This window comes from Bubalus kerabau, chromosome 11, assembly GCF_029407905.1.
Source record: "Bubalus kerabau isolate K-KA32 ecotype Philippines breed swamp buffalo chromosome 11, PCC_UOA_SB_1v2, whole genome shotgun sequence".
NCBI classification, from domain to species: Eukaryota; Metazoa; Chordata; class Mammalia; order Artiodactyla; family Bovidae; genus Bubalus; species Bubalus kerabau.
Window position 1 is genome coordinate 105,855,851 of NC_073634.1, and position 12,228 is coordinate 105,868,078.

The 12,228-nt window shown below is 59.3% G+C and overlaps 1 protein-coding gene and 1 long non-coding RNA gene across 4 annotated transcripts; one reads left to right on the forward strand and one right to left on the reverse strand.

Annotated features, from left to right (window-relative positions):
• Positions 1–903: 903 nt before the first annotated feature.
• CEL (carboxyl ester lipase) lies at positions 904–9,717 on the forward strand. Its single transcript, XM_055539220.1, has 11 exons — positions 904–969; positions 3,092–3,242; positions 3,320–3,442; positions 3,646–3,843; positions 4,421–4,551; positions 4,707–4,814; positions 4,915–5,032; positions 6,789–6,975; positions 7,474–7,677; positions 8,882–9,079; positions 9,373–9,717. The coding sequence occupies exons 1-11, from the start codon at positions 904–906 to the stop codon at positions 9,686–9,688; spliced, it is 1,800 nt and encodes a 599-aa protein (XP_055395195.1). The 3' UTR covers positions 9,689–9,717.
• On the reverse strand, positions 5,320–12,010 carry LOC129622637 (uncharacterized). Of its 3 annotated transcripts, none has more exons than XR_008700099.1 (3): positions 11,790–12,010; positions 11,500–11,586; positions 5,320–5,649 (listed from the first exon to the last, which is right to left on the reverse strand). It is a non-coding gene; the product is annotated as an uncharacterized LOC129622637 (long non-coding RNA). The 3 variants fall into 3 exon arrangements; XR_008700098.1 differs by lacking the exon at positions 5,320–5,649 and adding an exon at positions 6,092–6,330; XR_008700097.1 differs by lacking the exon at positions 5,320–5,649 and adding an exon at positions 6,901–7,467.
• Between the last annotated feature and the right edge of the window lie 218 nt (positions 12,011–12,228).

The following is a 12,228-nucleotide window of genomic DNA, read 5'->3' on the forward strand; positions in this document are numbered from 1 at the left end:
TCCCAGCATCCTAACTCCTGGCTCCCACCTGCTGCCACCCACCCCTCCCACATTTCTCCAGCTTCTCTCCACTCACTCGGCATCACAAAAGATCTGGGCGCTGGAAATGATAGGTGGACAGGCAGATGGACCAACTGTGTTTCTGCAGGTCTCTGTGGGTCTTGGCCAGAGGCTGGTGGCCCCGGGGTCTTTGCTTGGGCCGTCTGTGTGGCTGAAAAGCCTGGCCCTTCCTTCTCCTTGGGGAAAGCCTCCAGGCAGGACCGGAGTCTTGTCCCTGCCTCCCAGCATTGTGCTGCCCGGTGATGACCTGGCGCTGCTTCAGCCCTCACCCCCATCTCACACCGTACAGACACCCAGCGCACCCTGGGTACCAGCGGGCGGCCATACCAGCCGCCCGGTAGCCCATGGCCAGCTCTGTCCCAGAAGTCACAGGCCCAGACCCTGTAAACGGCCTCTGCTGAACTGCAGTCAGGACACAGGGGCACAGCAAGCCCATTTCCCTGAGGGCAAAAGCAAGTCCTTTGTGGGCACTGTGCGCCCAGCCAAGCTCCAGTCCTTGAGGCCCTGCCCTCCCCACCGCCCTGCCATCTGCCTGGGCTCCCAGGTAGGCAGTCACCTGCACAGGTGCCCTGTGCGGACCAGGTCACGTGGGAGCAGCGGACCCTGGGAAAGACAGACCATCCCCGCACGTGTGTGCGTGTGTTGTCTGTGTGCATGTGACCTTGGCCCAGTCCGAGCCCTGCTGGAAACAGCAGCTGTCCCCTGGCCCCAGGTATGCCACCTGGAGTGTGGCCAGCCTGGAGGAAGGACCAATGACAGGAGGAGGGGAAGCTCTGGGCTGGCTCCAGCCCCATAAATACCTGCAGGCCCCGAGGGCAGGTGTCACAGAGGCAGCCGCACACCATGGGGCGCTGGGAGCTGGTCGTCTTGGGCCTCGCCTGCTGCTTGGCAGTAGCGAGTGCAGCGAAGGTAAGCAAGAGCCCAGCTGAGAGGTCGGCCAGGGGAGGGAGCCCCCTCACCTCTGCTAAGCCAGACCTGGACCCTGGGGACAGGGCCCAGCAGGGGGAAGACAGAGAGTCATTGGCAGAACCCGACCACCATTGTTAACAGCATCTCCCAGGCACTTACTCTGCATTTCTAGCAGGATGACTCAGGCTGCCAGATACAGAATATCCAATTCAACTGGAATTTCACATAAACCATGAGTCAATTTTGGTGTACGTTTCACCCAATGATTAGGACATACACTTAAAATATATATATATTGTTGTTTATTTGAAATTCAAGTGTAACTGGTCAACCTTGCTGAGTCAGCCACCTGACCCACAACTCCCCTCTGGCTCTGTCATCTGTCTAGAGACGTCAGTGTGGTCCCCCTTTCCCAGAAGGGGTGACGGGGGCCCAGAGCAGACAAGCGATTTGCCCAACATCACACAGCCACTGTAGCCGAGCAGGAATCTGGAACCCACGTTAGTCCAACCCTGGAGTCCGGCTCCTGGTGTAACCTCCATCTCCTGCTCCTCCAGCACCTGCTTGCTACAGCGTCTCTGCCCAGACACAAGTCAGGAGGCCCAGCCAACCCTCCTGGGGCAGCCAACCCCGCCCACCCTCACTGACCTCCTGCGGGTGTGAGCACCCGGGCAGGGAGACATTTCTAGGACGGAGCCAACAGCCACACGCAGATGGTGTGGGTGCTCTGGCAGGGCTTCGGTCAGGGGCCCCCGCGCCCCGCAGGCTGGACCCTCCACCCCTCAGCCTGCTCTTCGGACCCCTGCTGCCCAGAGCTTCAGGCCCTGGTCCTGGGTGCCTTTTGCCGCTCTCCTTCTTCTGGGGGGTTCTTTCCTGGGGGCTGAGGGGGCCCTGGTTTCCTCTGTGCTGTTCCAGCAGCCAGCGACACCCCCTCCCCACGCTGCCAACACAGCCAGGGTCCCCATGCCCTGTCCACCATGGGGGGCCTTCAGGCCGGTCTCAGTCACACAGAGTTGTCAACCCCTAGCCCCCCAGTGTCCTCTCCCAACAGCCGGGAGGCTGTTCAGGAAAAAACGCCTGGAGCATGGAGGGATGGGAGAGACAGGGGCCCAACTCCCAGGGCATCTGGCAGGGATTGCTTCCAGCTTCTTTCTCTGTAGTTCCAGCCCGGCCTGGAACTTTGTTCCCCCTGCCCCATTGAGGCAGGGGGCCCCTCCCAGCCCAGACTTAGATCAGAGGGCAGCTGGGATCCGGCCAGGCCTGGGATGTGGGGCTGGCCCACTCTCGCCCCCCCTGGAACCTAGCTCAGGAGAGATCCAGAAAGCCCGGACCTGCTTTCCCCCCAGATCAGGGGGGCGAAGCTCTGGGAGAGAAGGGCCCAGCTCTGAGGTCAGACAGGAGCTGCCCAGCAGCGACTCCAAACGGGAAAGCCTCAGCTTCCTTCAGGAAAAGTGGGTCGATGGACGCCAGCCCCCAGGACACTGGTGAGGGCTGGACACATTGGCCCATCTGGCGCCAGCTCAGTGGGAGTTCTGGCGACCTTGGGTGGGCAGGGGTCTGTCCCAGCTTGAAGCACAGGGGTTGTGAGGATTTGAGGGGACTCAGTCAAGGGGGAGATGAGGGGAGGAGGAAGACGGGCCTGCTGATCAGGGAGCTTACTGCTGGGCATGAACCATTTGGCGTCCCTAGGCCGCCAACCACTGCTGGCAGCTGGACAAACCGATAGGCCACGAGGGGGATAGTGTTGTCTCCCATCTTACAGGCAGGTAAACTGAGGCTCAAGGTCATGGGCAGCCATGGTGAGAATCCAAACCTCCACCCCACCTGTCCCAGCCTCCTTGGAATGCTTCCCTGAATGCGGACACATGGCTTGAACCAGCCTCCTCTGAGATTCAGGGAGCGGGACACCCCAGGGGTAGGGGTGGGGTGGGGTGGGATGGGGAGTGAACCGGCTCCTCCAGCGATGTGAGCAGGTGGCAGGGGTCTCGGTCCCAGATTCAGGTAGGCCCTTCCCTGAAGCTGTCTCAGGGGAAACTCTGGGAACCTGGAGCCTGCAGGGGGGCTATCCTCCTCTGGGGGCCCACCAGCCAGAGCGCCCCTGAACTCTCCCCTCCCTGGCCAGTTGGGCTCCGTATACACCGAAGGCGGCTTCGTGGAGGGCGTCAACAAGAAGCTGAGCCTCCTTGGCGACTCTGTTGACATCTTCAAGGGCATCCCCTTCGCTGCCGCCCCCAAGGCCCTGGAGAAGCCCGAGCGACACCCCGGCTGGCAAGGTGGGAGCAGGCGAGGGCGGGCCGGGTCCCGAGGTGGGGGGGCCCTGCCTCACGCCAGCCCCTCCGGCCACCCGCAGGGACCCTGAAGGCCAAGAGCTTCAAGAAACGGTGTCTGCAGGCCACGCTCACACAGGAGAGCACCTACGGAAACGAGGACTGCCTCTACCTCAACATCTGGGTCCCCCAGGGCAGGAAGGAAGGTCCGTCCCCCCCACGCCCTCCAGCTCCCCAAGCAGCCAGAGGCCTGGCTCCGGCCCCTGGGTTGTGTCTTGGGGCTCCAGAGCTGAACTTCCCGACATCAGCACAGATCGGATGGGGTGGGGGGATGGGCTGGACGTGGGAGGGGTGTGGGGTGTCGGAGGGGTGTATCTGGCATCACGCAGCCTGCTCTCCTCCCCCTCAGTCTCCCACAACCTGCCCGTCATGATCTGGATCTACGGAGGTGCCTTCCTCATGGGGTCCAGCCAAGGGGCCAACTTTCTCAGCAACTACCTCTACGACGGGGAGGAGATTGCCACACGGGGCAACGTCATCGTGGTCACGTTCAACTACCGCGTCGGGCCCCTGGGCTTTCTCAGCACTGGGGATTCCAACCTGCCAGGTCTGCCAGGGTCACCAGGGGGGGAAAACAGTGTGCCTGGCCTCTGAGCTCTGAGCCCAGAGGCCATGCCCCTCAGTATCTCTCATCCCCAGATAGCTCCCCACAGCCCCCCAGAAAGGGCCCAGCCTCCCATCTGCTAAATGAGGGGGGGCTGGAGCTGGACCGTGAGACACAGGAACCGATTGGCAGCTGAAGCGAAAGAGAAAAGGCTGCCGGCCAGCTGGCCAGACCCCAGGAGACGTGGGGGTGGGAGCCGCTGAGAGACACAGGAGCTCGCACACCCAGGCGGCACCTCGGGGTGGGGCGGGGAACAACACAGAATTCCCTGGACAGACAGACAGGAGGGACTCTGACCGGACCGAGAGAGCTGAGCCCCCGGCCTCCAGCTCTCCTTCCCCCGGCCCGAGACTCCCCTCCCCCAGCACCCACCCACCCAGCCTCCCGGGGACACAGCATGCACCACCCTAGGGCTGGACAGGGTCTCCATGCCGTCAGGGATGATCTCATCCCACTCACATGGACTGTGCACCTAATGTGGGCCAAGCCCCCTGAGGAAGCCCCCCTGACCCACCCACAGGTAACTATGGCCTTTGGGATCAGCACATGGCCATTGCCTGGGTGAAGAGGAACATTGAGGCCTTCGGAGGAGACCCCGACAACATCACCCTCTTTGGGGAGTCGGCTGGAGGCGCCAGCGTCTCTCTGCAGGTCTGGGGGTCCCTAAAGGGGTCACTCAAAGGAGTGGGAGGCAGTCAATGGTGATGGGGAGAAGCAAGGCTGATGGGCGCCTCCGTGGGGGTGTCCCTGGCCGAGCCCTGCAGACAGGCGGGCACAGGGGGTGACTGGACCTCTCTGTATTGCAGACCCTCTCTCCCTACAACAAGGGCCTCATCAAGCGAGCCATCAGCCAGAGTGGAGTGGGTCTGTGCCCTTGGGCCATCCAGGAGAATCCCCTCTTCTGGGCTAAAAGGGTAAGGGGGCACTCTGGGGGCGGGGCCTCCCTCCTTTTCACTCTCTTCTGGACCCTGTGTCCAGTGCCCCGAGCACTGCCTCTCTGTCCCCAACCCCCAGATTGCAGAGAAGGTGGGCTGCCCCGTGGACGACACCAGCAAGATGGCCGGGTGTCTGAAGATCACCGACCCCCGTGCCCTGACGCTGGCCTATAAGCTGCCCCTGGGAAGCACGGAATGTGAGTAGGGGCTGCTGGGGGCTGGGGACCCAGGGGCTTCCCGCTGGGTGCCGGATCTCATCCTGGCTCTGTTGCCAGCTTGCTGGCATCCCCAGGCACCTCGTTGCCACCCCTGCCCTGGCAGGCCTCCGTGGCCATGGCTGGAAGTGGGGGAGGTGTCTTTCCTCTTGTCTTCGGTGGGTCATGACCTGTTGGAGAACAGTTTGGCCCCATCCCCAACCACGCACACATAGGCGGTCATTCGTGCATGATTTTCAGCAGATTTATGGACCCCAGATCAAGACAGCCTCTGCACATAGATAAGCATTCATTCTTTCCTCCGCTGATGAATTCAGCAAACATCTCCTGAACACCTGCTGCAGCGTTCCCCTTCCAGCTCTGCTACTCTGTACCCCAGGGAGGCCAGGGGCCCAGCGGCAAAATCCTGCAAGTGCCAATCTCATCAACCCAGGAAGCGATCATTCTCTCTCACTCCTTCTAAGGCCAAGTGCAATGCAAACGCCATCGTTTGCATCTGGACCTGATGTGAAGTGAACCACAAGTGATACGTGAACATCTTGGCCCAAGATGCAGACCAACTACATATCTGAGGGTTCCGCGTCTGGGGAGTCGAGCAACTGCAGATCGAAAACATTAAGAAAAAATTCCAGGAAGTTCCAAAAAGCAAAACTTGAATTGGCCTCCCACCCTCCCTGCAGCACCCCCTGCCCCCCATCGCAGGGCTTCCCTGATAGCTCAGTAAGGAATCTGCCTGCAATGCAGGAGACCCTGGTTCGATTCCTGGGTTGGAAAGATCTGATGGAGAAGGGATAGACTACCCACTCCAGTATTCTTGGGCTTCCCTGGTGGCTCAGCTGGTTAAAGACTCTGCCTGCGATGCGGGAGACCTGGGTTTGATCCCTGGATTGGGAAGATCCCCTGGAGAAGGGAACGGCTACCCACTCCAGTATTCTGGCCTGGAGAATCCCATGGACAGAGGAGCCACACACACATATGTATACGGGGAGATGTCGGTAGATTGTATGCAAATAGTGCACCATTTTATATAAGAGACTTGAGCACTTGGATGTTGGTGTCCTGGTAGCATTAGTCATGGATTTGCAGAAATGTGACTGTATTTTCTTTTGAGCTGAATTGGAGGGGAAACGGGACAAGCCTAATGGGGGCAGGGCATACGGTCCTTTGGGGCCAGTTCAGGGGTCTCACACCGTTTCTGGCTGACGCACTGGAACCTGCCACAGAGAGGGGGCACCTCTTTCTCCAGCGGTCCCCTCCAAGATTTCTAGACTTTCCTCCTTCTTGATTCAAGAGAGCAAGAGAACAGGGACAAAAAAAAAAAAAAACAAAAAAAAAAAAACATAGAGAGAGAACAGGGAGAGGAGAAGGGCATCAGGTTGCAGTGAGAGAGCAGGCCTGGCGCCTGGACCAGCGCTTCTCGTCCTGGGGGATTTTGTGCCCAGGGAACGCGTGGCAGAGCCTGCAGGCGGTTCTGATGGTCGCAGCGGGGAGGGGGCACCACTGGCGTCTAGTGGGTCGAGGTCAGGGAGGCTGCTAACACTCTACACTGCGCAGGACGGCGCCCCCACGATATTGACCCCACAAGGTCAATAATGCTGAAGCCGAGGAGCCCCGGTCTCCATCAAAGGAGGTGCAGCTCCTTGGTGGCCTCAGGATGGAGTCAGTTCCTGCCCTGGAGGGCTGGGGGAGGCGCAGGTGGGTAGCGGAAGGTTTGGAACCTGCTGCTGTTCACCCCCAGACCCCAAGCTGCACTATCTGTCCTTCGTCCCCGTCATTGATGGAGACTTCATCCCTGATGACCCTGTCAACCTGTACGCCAACGCCGCAGACATCGACTACATAGCGGGCACCAACGACATGGACGGCCACCTCTTCGTCGGGATGGACGTGCCAGCCATCAACAGCAACAAACGGGACGTCACGGAGTAAGCTGGGGAAGTGGAGGGGGTTCGGAGGGGGTGGCATCAGCCAAATGAGGAAGTCGGCACCATGAGGGTGTGAGGGGCCGTCTGTGGCCCTCTGCTGCATTGGTGTTACTGGTGCTCAGTTGCTCGGTCGTGTCTGACTCTTTGCAACCCCATGGACTGCTGCACGCTAGGCTTCCCTGCCCATTCACCATCTCCCAGAGCTTGCTCAAACTCATGTCCATCAAGTTGGTGATGCCATCCAACCATCTCATCCTCTGTCACCACCTTCTCCTCCCGCCCTCGATCTTTCCCAGCATCAGGGTCTTTTCCAATGAGTCGGCTCTTCACTTCAGGTGGCCAAAGTACAGGAGCTTCAGCTTCAGCATCCATCCTTCCAGTGAATATTCAGGGTTGATTTCCTTGAGGACTGACTGGTTCGATCTTGCAGTCTCAAGGCGGCAGATGCCCTCCTGTGGGCAGGGGGTGGAGGGTCCAGTGGCCGTTTGCTATCTGCAGGGAGGACTTCTATAAGCTGGTCAGCGGGCTCACTGTCACCAAGGGGCTCAGAGGTGCCAATGCCACGTACGAGGTGTACACTGAGCCCTGGGCCCAGGACTCATCCCAGGAGACCAGGAAGAAGACCATGGTGGACCTGGAGACTGACATCCTCTTCCTGATCCCCACGAAGATCGCTGTGGCCCAGCACAAGAGCCACGCCAAGTGAGGAGGGCGGGCGGGAGTGGCCCACCGGGGATCGCAAACACCTTCCCAGCAAGGCCTCGAGGCGGGCAGCTCCCAGGAGTCCAGGAGGCCTGGGAAAGCCAGGCTCGGTCCCCACCTGTGCCTGCGCTGTCTGCCAGGCCTGATGGGCCTTGAGAAGGCCCGTCCTCCCAGCCTTGGCTTGGGGGCTTACTGAACCCTCCTGTGACTCCCAGCCCAGGCCAGGCCTGTACACTCTCCCACACCCCTCCGCCCTCCCCGTCAGAAAGTCCTTGAGTTGGCCTTCCATCTGCAAGCTGTCTGGAAGGCGGTGCCGCTGGGTGACATTCTCTGCAGTGGGTTCCGAATTTGACAACTTTCAGAACAAGCCTGCGGCCACTTTTAAACCCTCCATGTGATAATAGCCAACGAAAATGAAAAATAAGCTAGGGATGCTTAAAAAGTAGGAAGATAAAATTTCACCTAGAACCCAGGTGGCACAGTGGTAAAGAATCTACCTGCCAACACAGGAGACACAGGTTCAATCCCTGGGTCGGGAAGATCCCCGGGAGGAGAGAATGGTAACCCTCTCCAGCATGCTTGCCTGGAGATTCCCCATGGACAGAGGAGTCCATGGGGTCGCAGAGTCAGACATGGCTGAGCACACACACACACAGAAATCTAGGATGAAAACTCAGCAATAAATCTGGTTGGAGCTTCCTGTCAGTCGAGGCCAAAAGGAAATAACTGAGGACACACACTACCTTGTCCCATCAAATCAAGAATACAGATTCATGTGCAGAGAAAAACAATCTTTCTTGACACCGAATTATGAAGCAAGATGCCTCTATACCTTTGGTGGAGGCCAAGTGTAAATACACTTGAAATTGTAAATCCATGAAGTCAAAAATTTGGCCACAATTTTCCTTCTCCTGGGTGAAAAGATCCAGATCCTTCCTGAGTCTTTTTTTTATGTATTTATTTTGAACTTGCTGCATAGTCTGTGGGATTCAGTTCCCCAGCCAGGCATTGAACCTGTGCCCTTGGTACTGAAAGCACCGATTCCTAACCACGGGGCTGCCAGGGAATTCCCCTTCCTGAGTCTTGTGGGAATTGCCCAGACCCTTCCCTACTCCCCCACGGCCTTCCCCTGGGGCCCATCTCTGGGGTGGGCGGCCCCAGGTGGGCACCCTGCCAACCTGGGTGGTCTCCCCTCCCTCCTCAGGAGCGCCAACACCTACACCTATCTGTTCTCCCAACCGTCTCGGATGCCCCTCTACCCCAAGTGGATGGGGGCTGACCACGCCGATGACCTCCAGTATGTCTTCGGGAAGCCCTTCGCCACACCCCTGGGCTACCGGGCCCAAGACAGGACTGTCTCCAAGGCCATGATTGCCTATTGGACCAACTTTGCCAGAACTGGGTAAGGCAGGGGTGGGGACGGCCTCTGTCCACATCACCCTGCAGGCTGGGGGTTCAGTCCCTGTTCCCTTAAACACTTACCCTCCCTGAGCCCGGGCACCCCATCCATGTGAGGCCAAGGGCTCCTGGCTGGGCCCCAGGATGTTCACGTGCCCAACCAGTGCGTGGGAGACATGGAAGTGCCCATGGGGCAGAGGGTGGAAGACTGCCCAGGTGAGCAGGGGACGGGGGTTTCCAGCTTCCTGTGAGCCCCCGGCCCCACCCAGCCACCCAGCCTTTTTTCTCGCTCTGCAGGGACCCTAACACGGGCCACTCGACAGTGCCCGCAAACTGGGATCCCTACACCCTGGAAGATGATAACTACCTGGAAATCAACAAGCAGATGGATAGCAACTCTATGAAGCTGCACCTGAGGACCAACTACCTGCAGTTCTGGACCCAGACCTACCAGGCACTGCCTACGGTGGCCGGTGAGGGGGCCAGCCTGGTGCCCCCCGAGGACAGCTCTGAGGCCAGCCCCGTGCCCCCAGCGGACAACTCTGGGGCTCCCACCGAACCCTCTGCGGGTGACTCTGAGGTGGCTCAGATGCCTGTTGTCATTGGCTTCTAAGGTCCTTGGCCTCCAGGGGCCACAGGAGACCCCAGGGCCCACCTTCCCTCCCAAGTGCCTCCTGAATAAAGCCTCAACCATCTCTCTCTGGCGTCTCTTTATGCTCCCAAGACCCAGCTGGAGGAAAACGAGGTCTTCAGTTATCACGAGACCCAGGCGCCTGGCCCAAGGTGTTTTCCCCCATCCGTCAGCCCTCAAGCCCAGGAAGCCAACAGGACCATCCTCTTTAAACAGGAGGAAACAGGTCCATAGAAGTGAAGCGTCAGGGTAGGACTGGGACTCAGGTGTGGACCCCCCTCCATGAAAGGCTGTCGGCTCCCGAGCGCTGGGCTCTGCTCCCGAGGGTGGGCGGGGCCGCAGCCAAGAGAAAAACTGGGTTCTGCAGCGGGGTCCGCCTCTGGACCCCTGAAGCCCAGCCACACCCAGGTCCTTTGGGTTAGAGACCACTGTTCTAAGTAGATTCTGGGGGAGAGAATCGGATTCTGCCTCCAGGTGGCTCCACGTCCAGGAGAACAGAGCATCGCACTGGAAGGACAGGAGCAAAGGTCGCAAGAGGAATGCACGTGGGGCTGTGCCCCGTGAAGGGGTGAGGGGCAGAGGGCAGAGTCAGGGTTGTCTCCGCCGCTGGGAATTCGGCCTGGGTATGTGCCCGAGGACATCAGAGCAAGAGTCAAACCCAGAGACTCCAAAGCCAGTGCTCACAACAAGGCCAGGGGGCTCCCTCTCTCCCTTCTCCTCGACCGTTCTGTGATCACTGTGGGGTGGGGGTGAGGGACCAGCGGGTCCAGGGTCCTGGGTGGGTGTGTGGGGCAGCAGAGCCAGCTGCCAGCCCCAGGCTCCCTCCCTGGCGAGTTCTGCCCCCGAGGCCGCAGGTGCGGAGCCCAGGACCAAGATCACCTCTGAAGCCGATTGAGCACCTTTGTAACTGTTGCCAAAGGCCCTGATGATTACTAACAAGCTTCTTCCTGGCTCCCCCTTAGGCAAAGATGCCCACTCCGGTGAGCGCCCTTTAGCGCCCCGACCAATCACCTAATGCCAACCTTCCAGGAGGAATTTTGTCTCGAGGCTCTAAGAATTGGCTATTAACTCAGGAAAACTGTTGACTCTTCCCTGATCTGTCAGGAGGTCACGGCGCTCACTGTGCCCACTTGATCTCTGCTCCTCATTCTTAATAAATCCACTCCCTTCTGAAATACTCCATGTTTGGAAAATTTTCAACCCATGCTCAGGCAGCCCAACACTCACCAGCCACAGACGACGGGCTGAGCCTGGGCTGTGAGTCCCGTGGCCCCAGACAGCAAACCTGGCCCCCCGGGGAGCAGGGGGCACACCAGCCTGGCCCGTGACCACCTTGTCTGCACTGGGCTTCCTGGTCAGTCCAGGGCTGTCAAGTACGAGCCCTCTCAAGACTGAGATGCCCCCAGCGCAGGCTCTCCTGGGGCCCGTCCCTGCTCTCGGCTGATGGAGCCAAGGATGCCATCTACCTGCCCTCTGCCACAAACGAAGTGTTTGTACCTGCGGGGTCTGTTCTCAGGAGCCTCCTCGGGGCCTGGACTATCCTGCGACATAGCACTTCCCTCCCGCACTGGGGGACAGCTCAGCTGTGCCTGTCGTGCAGGAAATCACGTCCCCGGAGGGCTGGGCTGCATCAGGATGTGTGCTCAGTCCGTGCGCTGCACAGACACGGCCAGGCAGAAGCGAGCCTGGCCGTGTGTCTGGGTGACACCCCTGCAGCCGTGGGGATGCCTTGTGATTCGTCCGGCTCTTGCCTTTCCAGGCTTTCTCCAGGCCACGAAGCAGAAAATACCTACCGAGGTGCAGGCTAGAGGCCAGTCCAGGGTTCTGGAGTCTCCCTGCTGGGCCAAGAGATGACCCTTTAGCTCCTCTTAGGGTGAAGCCTGGAGGGGACACGCGGGGGGACCTCCGGTCAGAGTCTGTTCACCACCCTGATGAGACGTGGTGTTTCAATATTTCATGGGCAAGGCTGTTCCCGAGCGTGCCTGTGGGTTGGCAGTCTTGGGAGCATCCCTTGCCCCCTACACCTCATCTTTCAGCCTTCCCCACAGAAAAGGGTCAAGCCTCCCATCTCCCCATGACATACCCACAACATAGACTTGGACAAAGAATGCAGCCATCCTAGGGGGTGCAGCTCGAAGGGGTCCAGTCCAGCTGCCCTTCAGGATAAAGTTGGTACCAACACGATTGCATTTGTAAATTGGTGACTGTGCGAGACGCTGGACCTCTGAACTACACGATCTCTGACTCTGTCTCAGCCAGAGAAGGGCAGCGCAGGGGTCCTTCACTGACAGGAATGAGCCCCCTTATCCTGGAGAACCAGCGCTCACCTGGGATTTGTCAGATGACAGCCTGGATGAGTGGCCCCACGTGCCTGACATGGAGAGGCACGTGACCTCCTAGCGAGATCCTAGGTGAAAACAATTGTGTAAAGAGTTGCAGAGGACATACGCACACCTATGGCTAATTCATGGTGATGCATGGCAGAAATCAAAGCAATATTGTAAAGCAACTATCCTTCAATT

What these genes read in the sequence shown, in the direction of transcription:
- CEL (XM_055539220.1), top strand. Translation starts at nt 904, where the DNA reads ATGGGGCGCTGGGAGCTGGTCGTCTTGGGCCTCGCCTGCTGCTTGGCA. An exon ending in GCGACACCCCGGCTGGCAAG is followed by an intron (nt 3,243 to 3,319) that starts GTGGGAGCAGGC and finishes GGCCACCCGCAG; the next exon opens with GGACCCTGAAGGCCAAGAGC. An exon ending in CCCTCTTCTGGGCTAAAAGG is followed by an intron (nt 4,815 to 4,914) that starts GTAAGGGGGCAC and finishes CCCAACCCCCAG; the next exon opens with ATTGCAGAGAAGGTGGGCTG.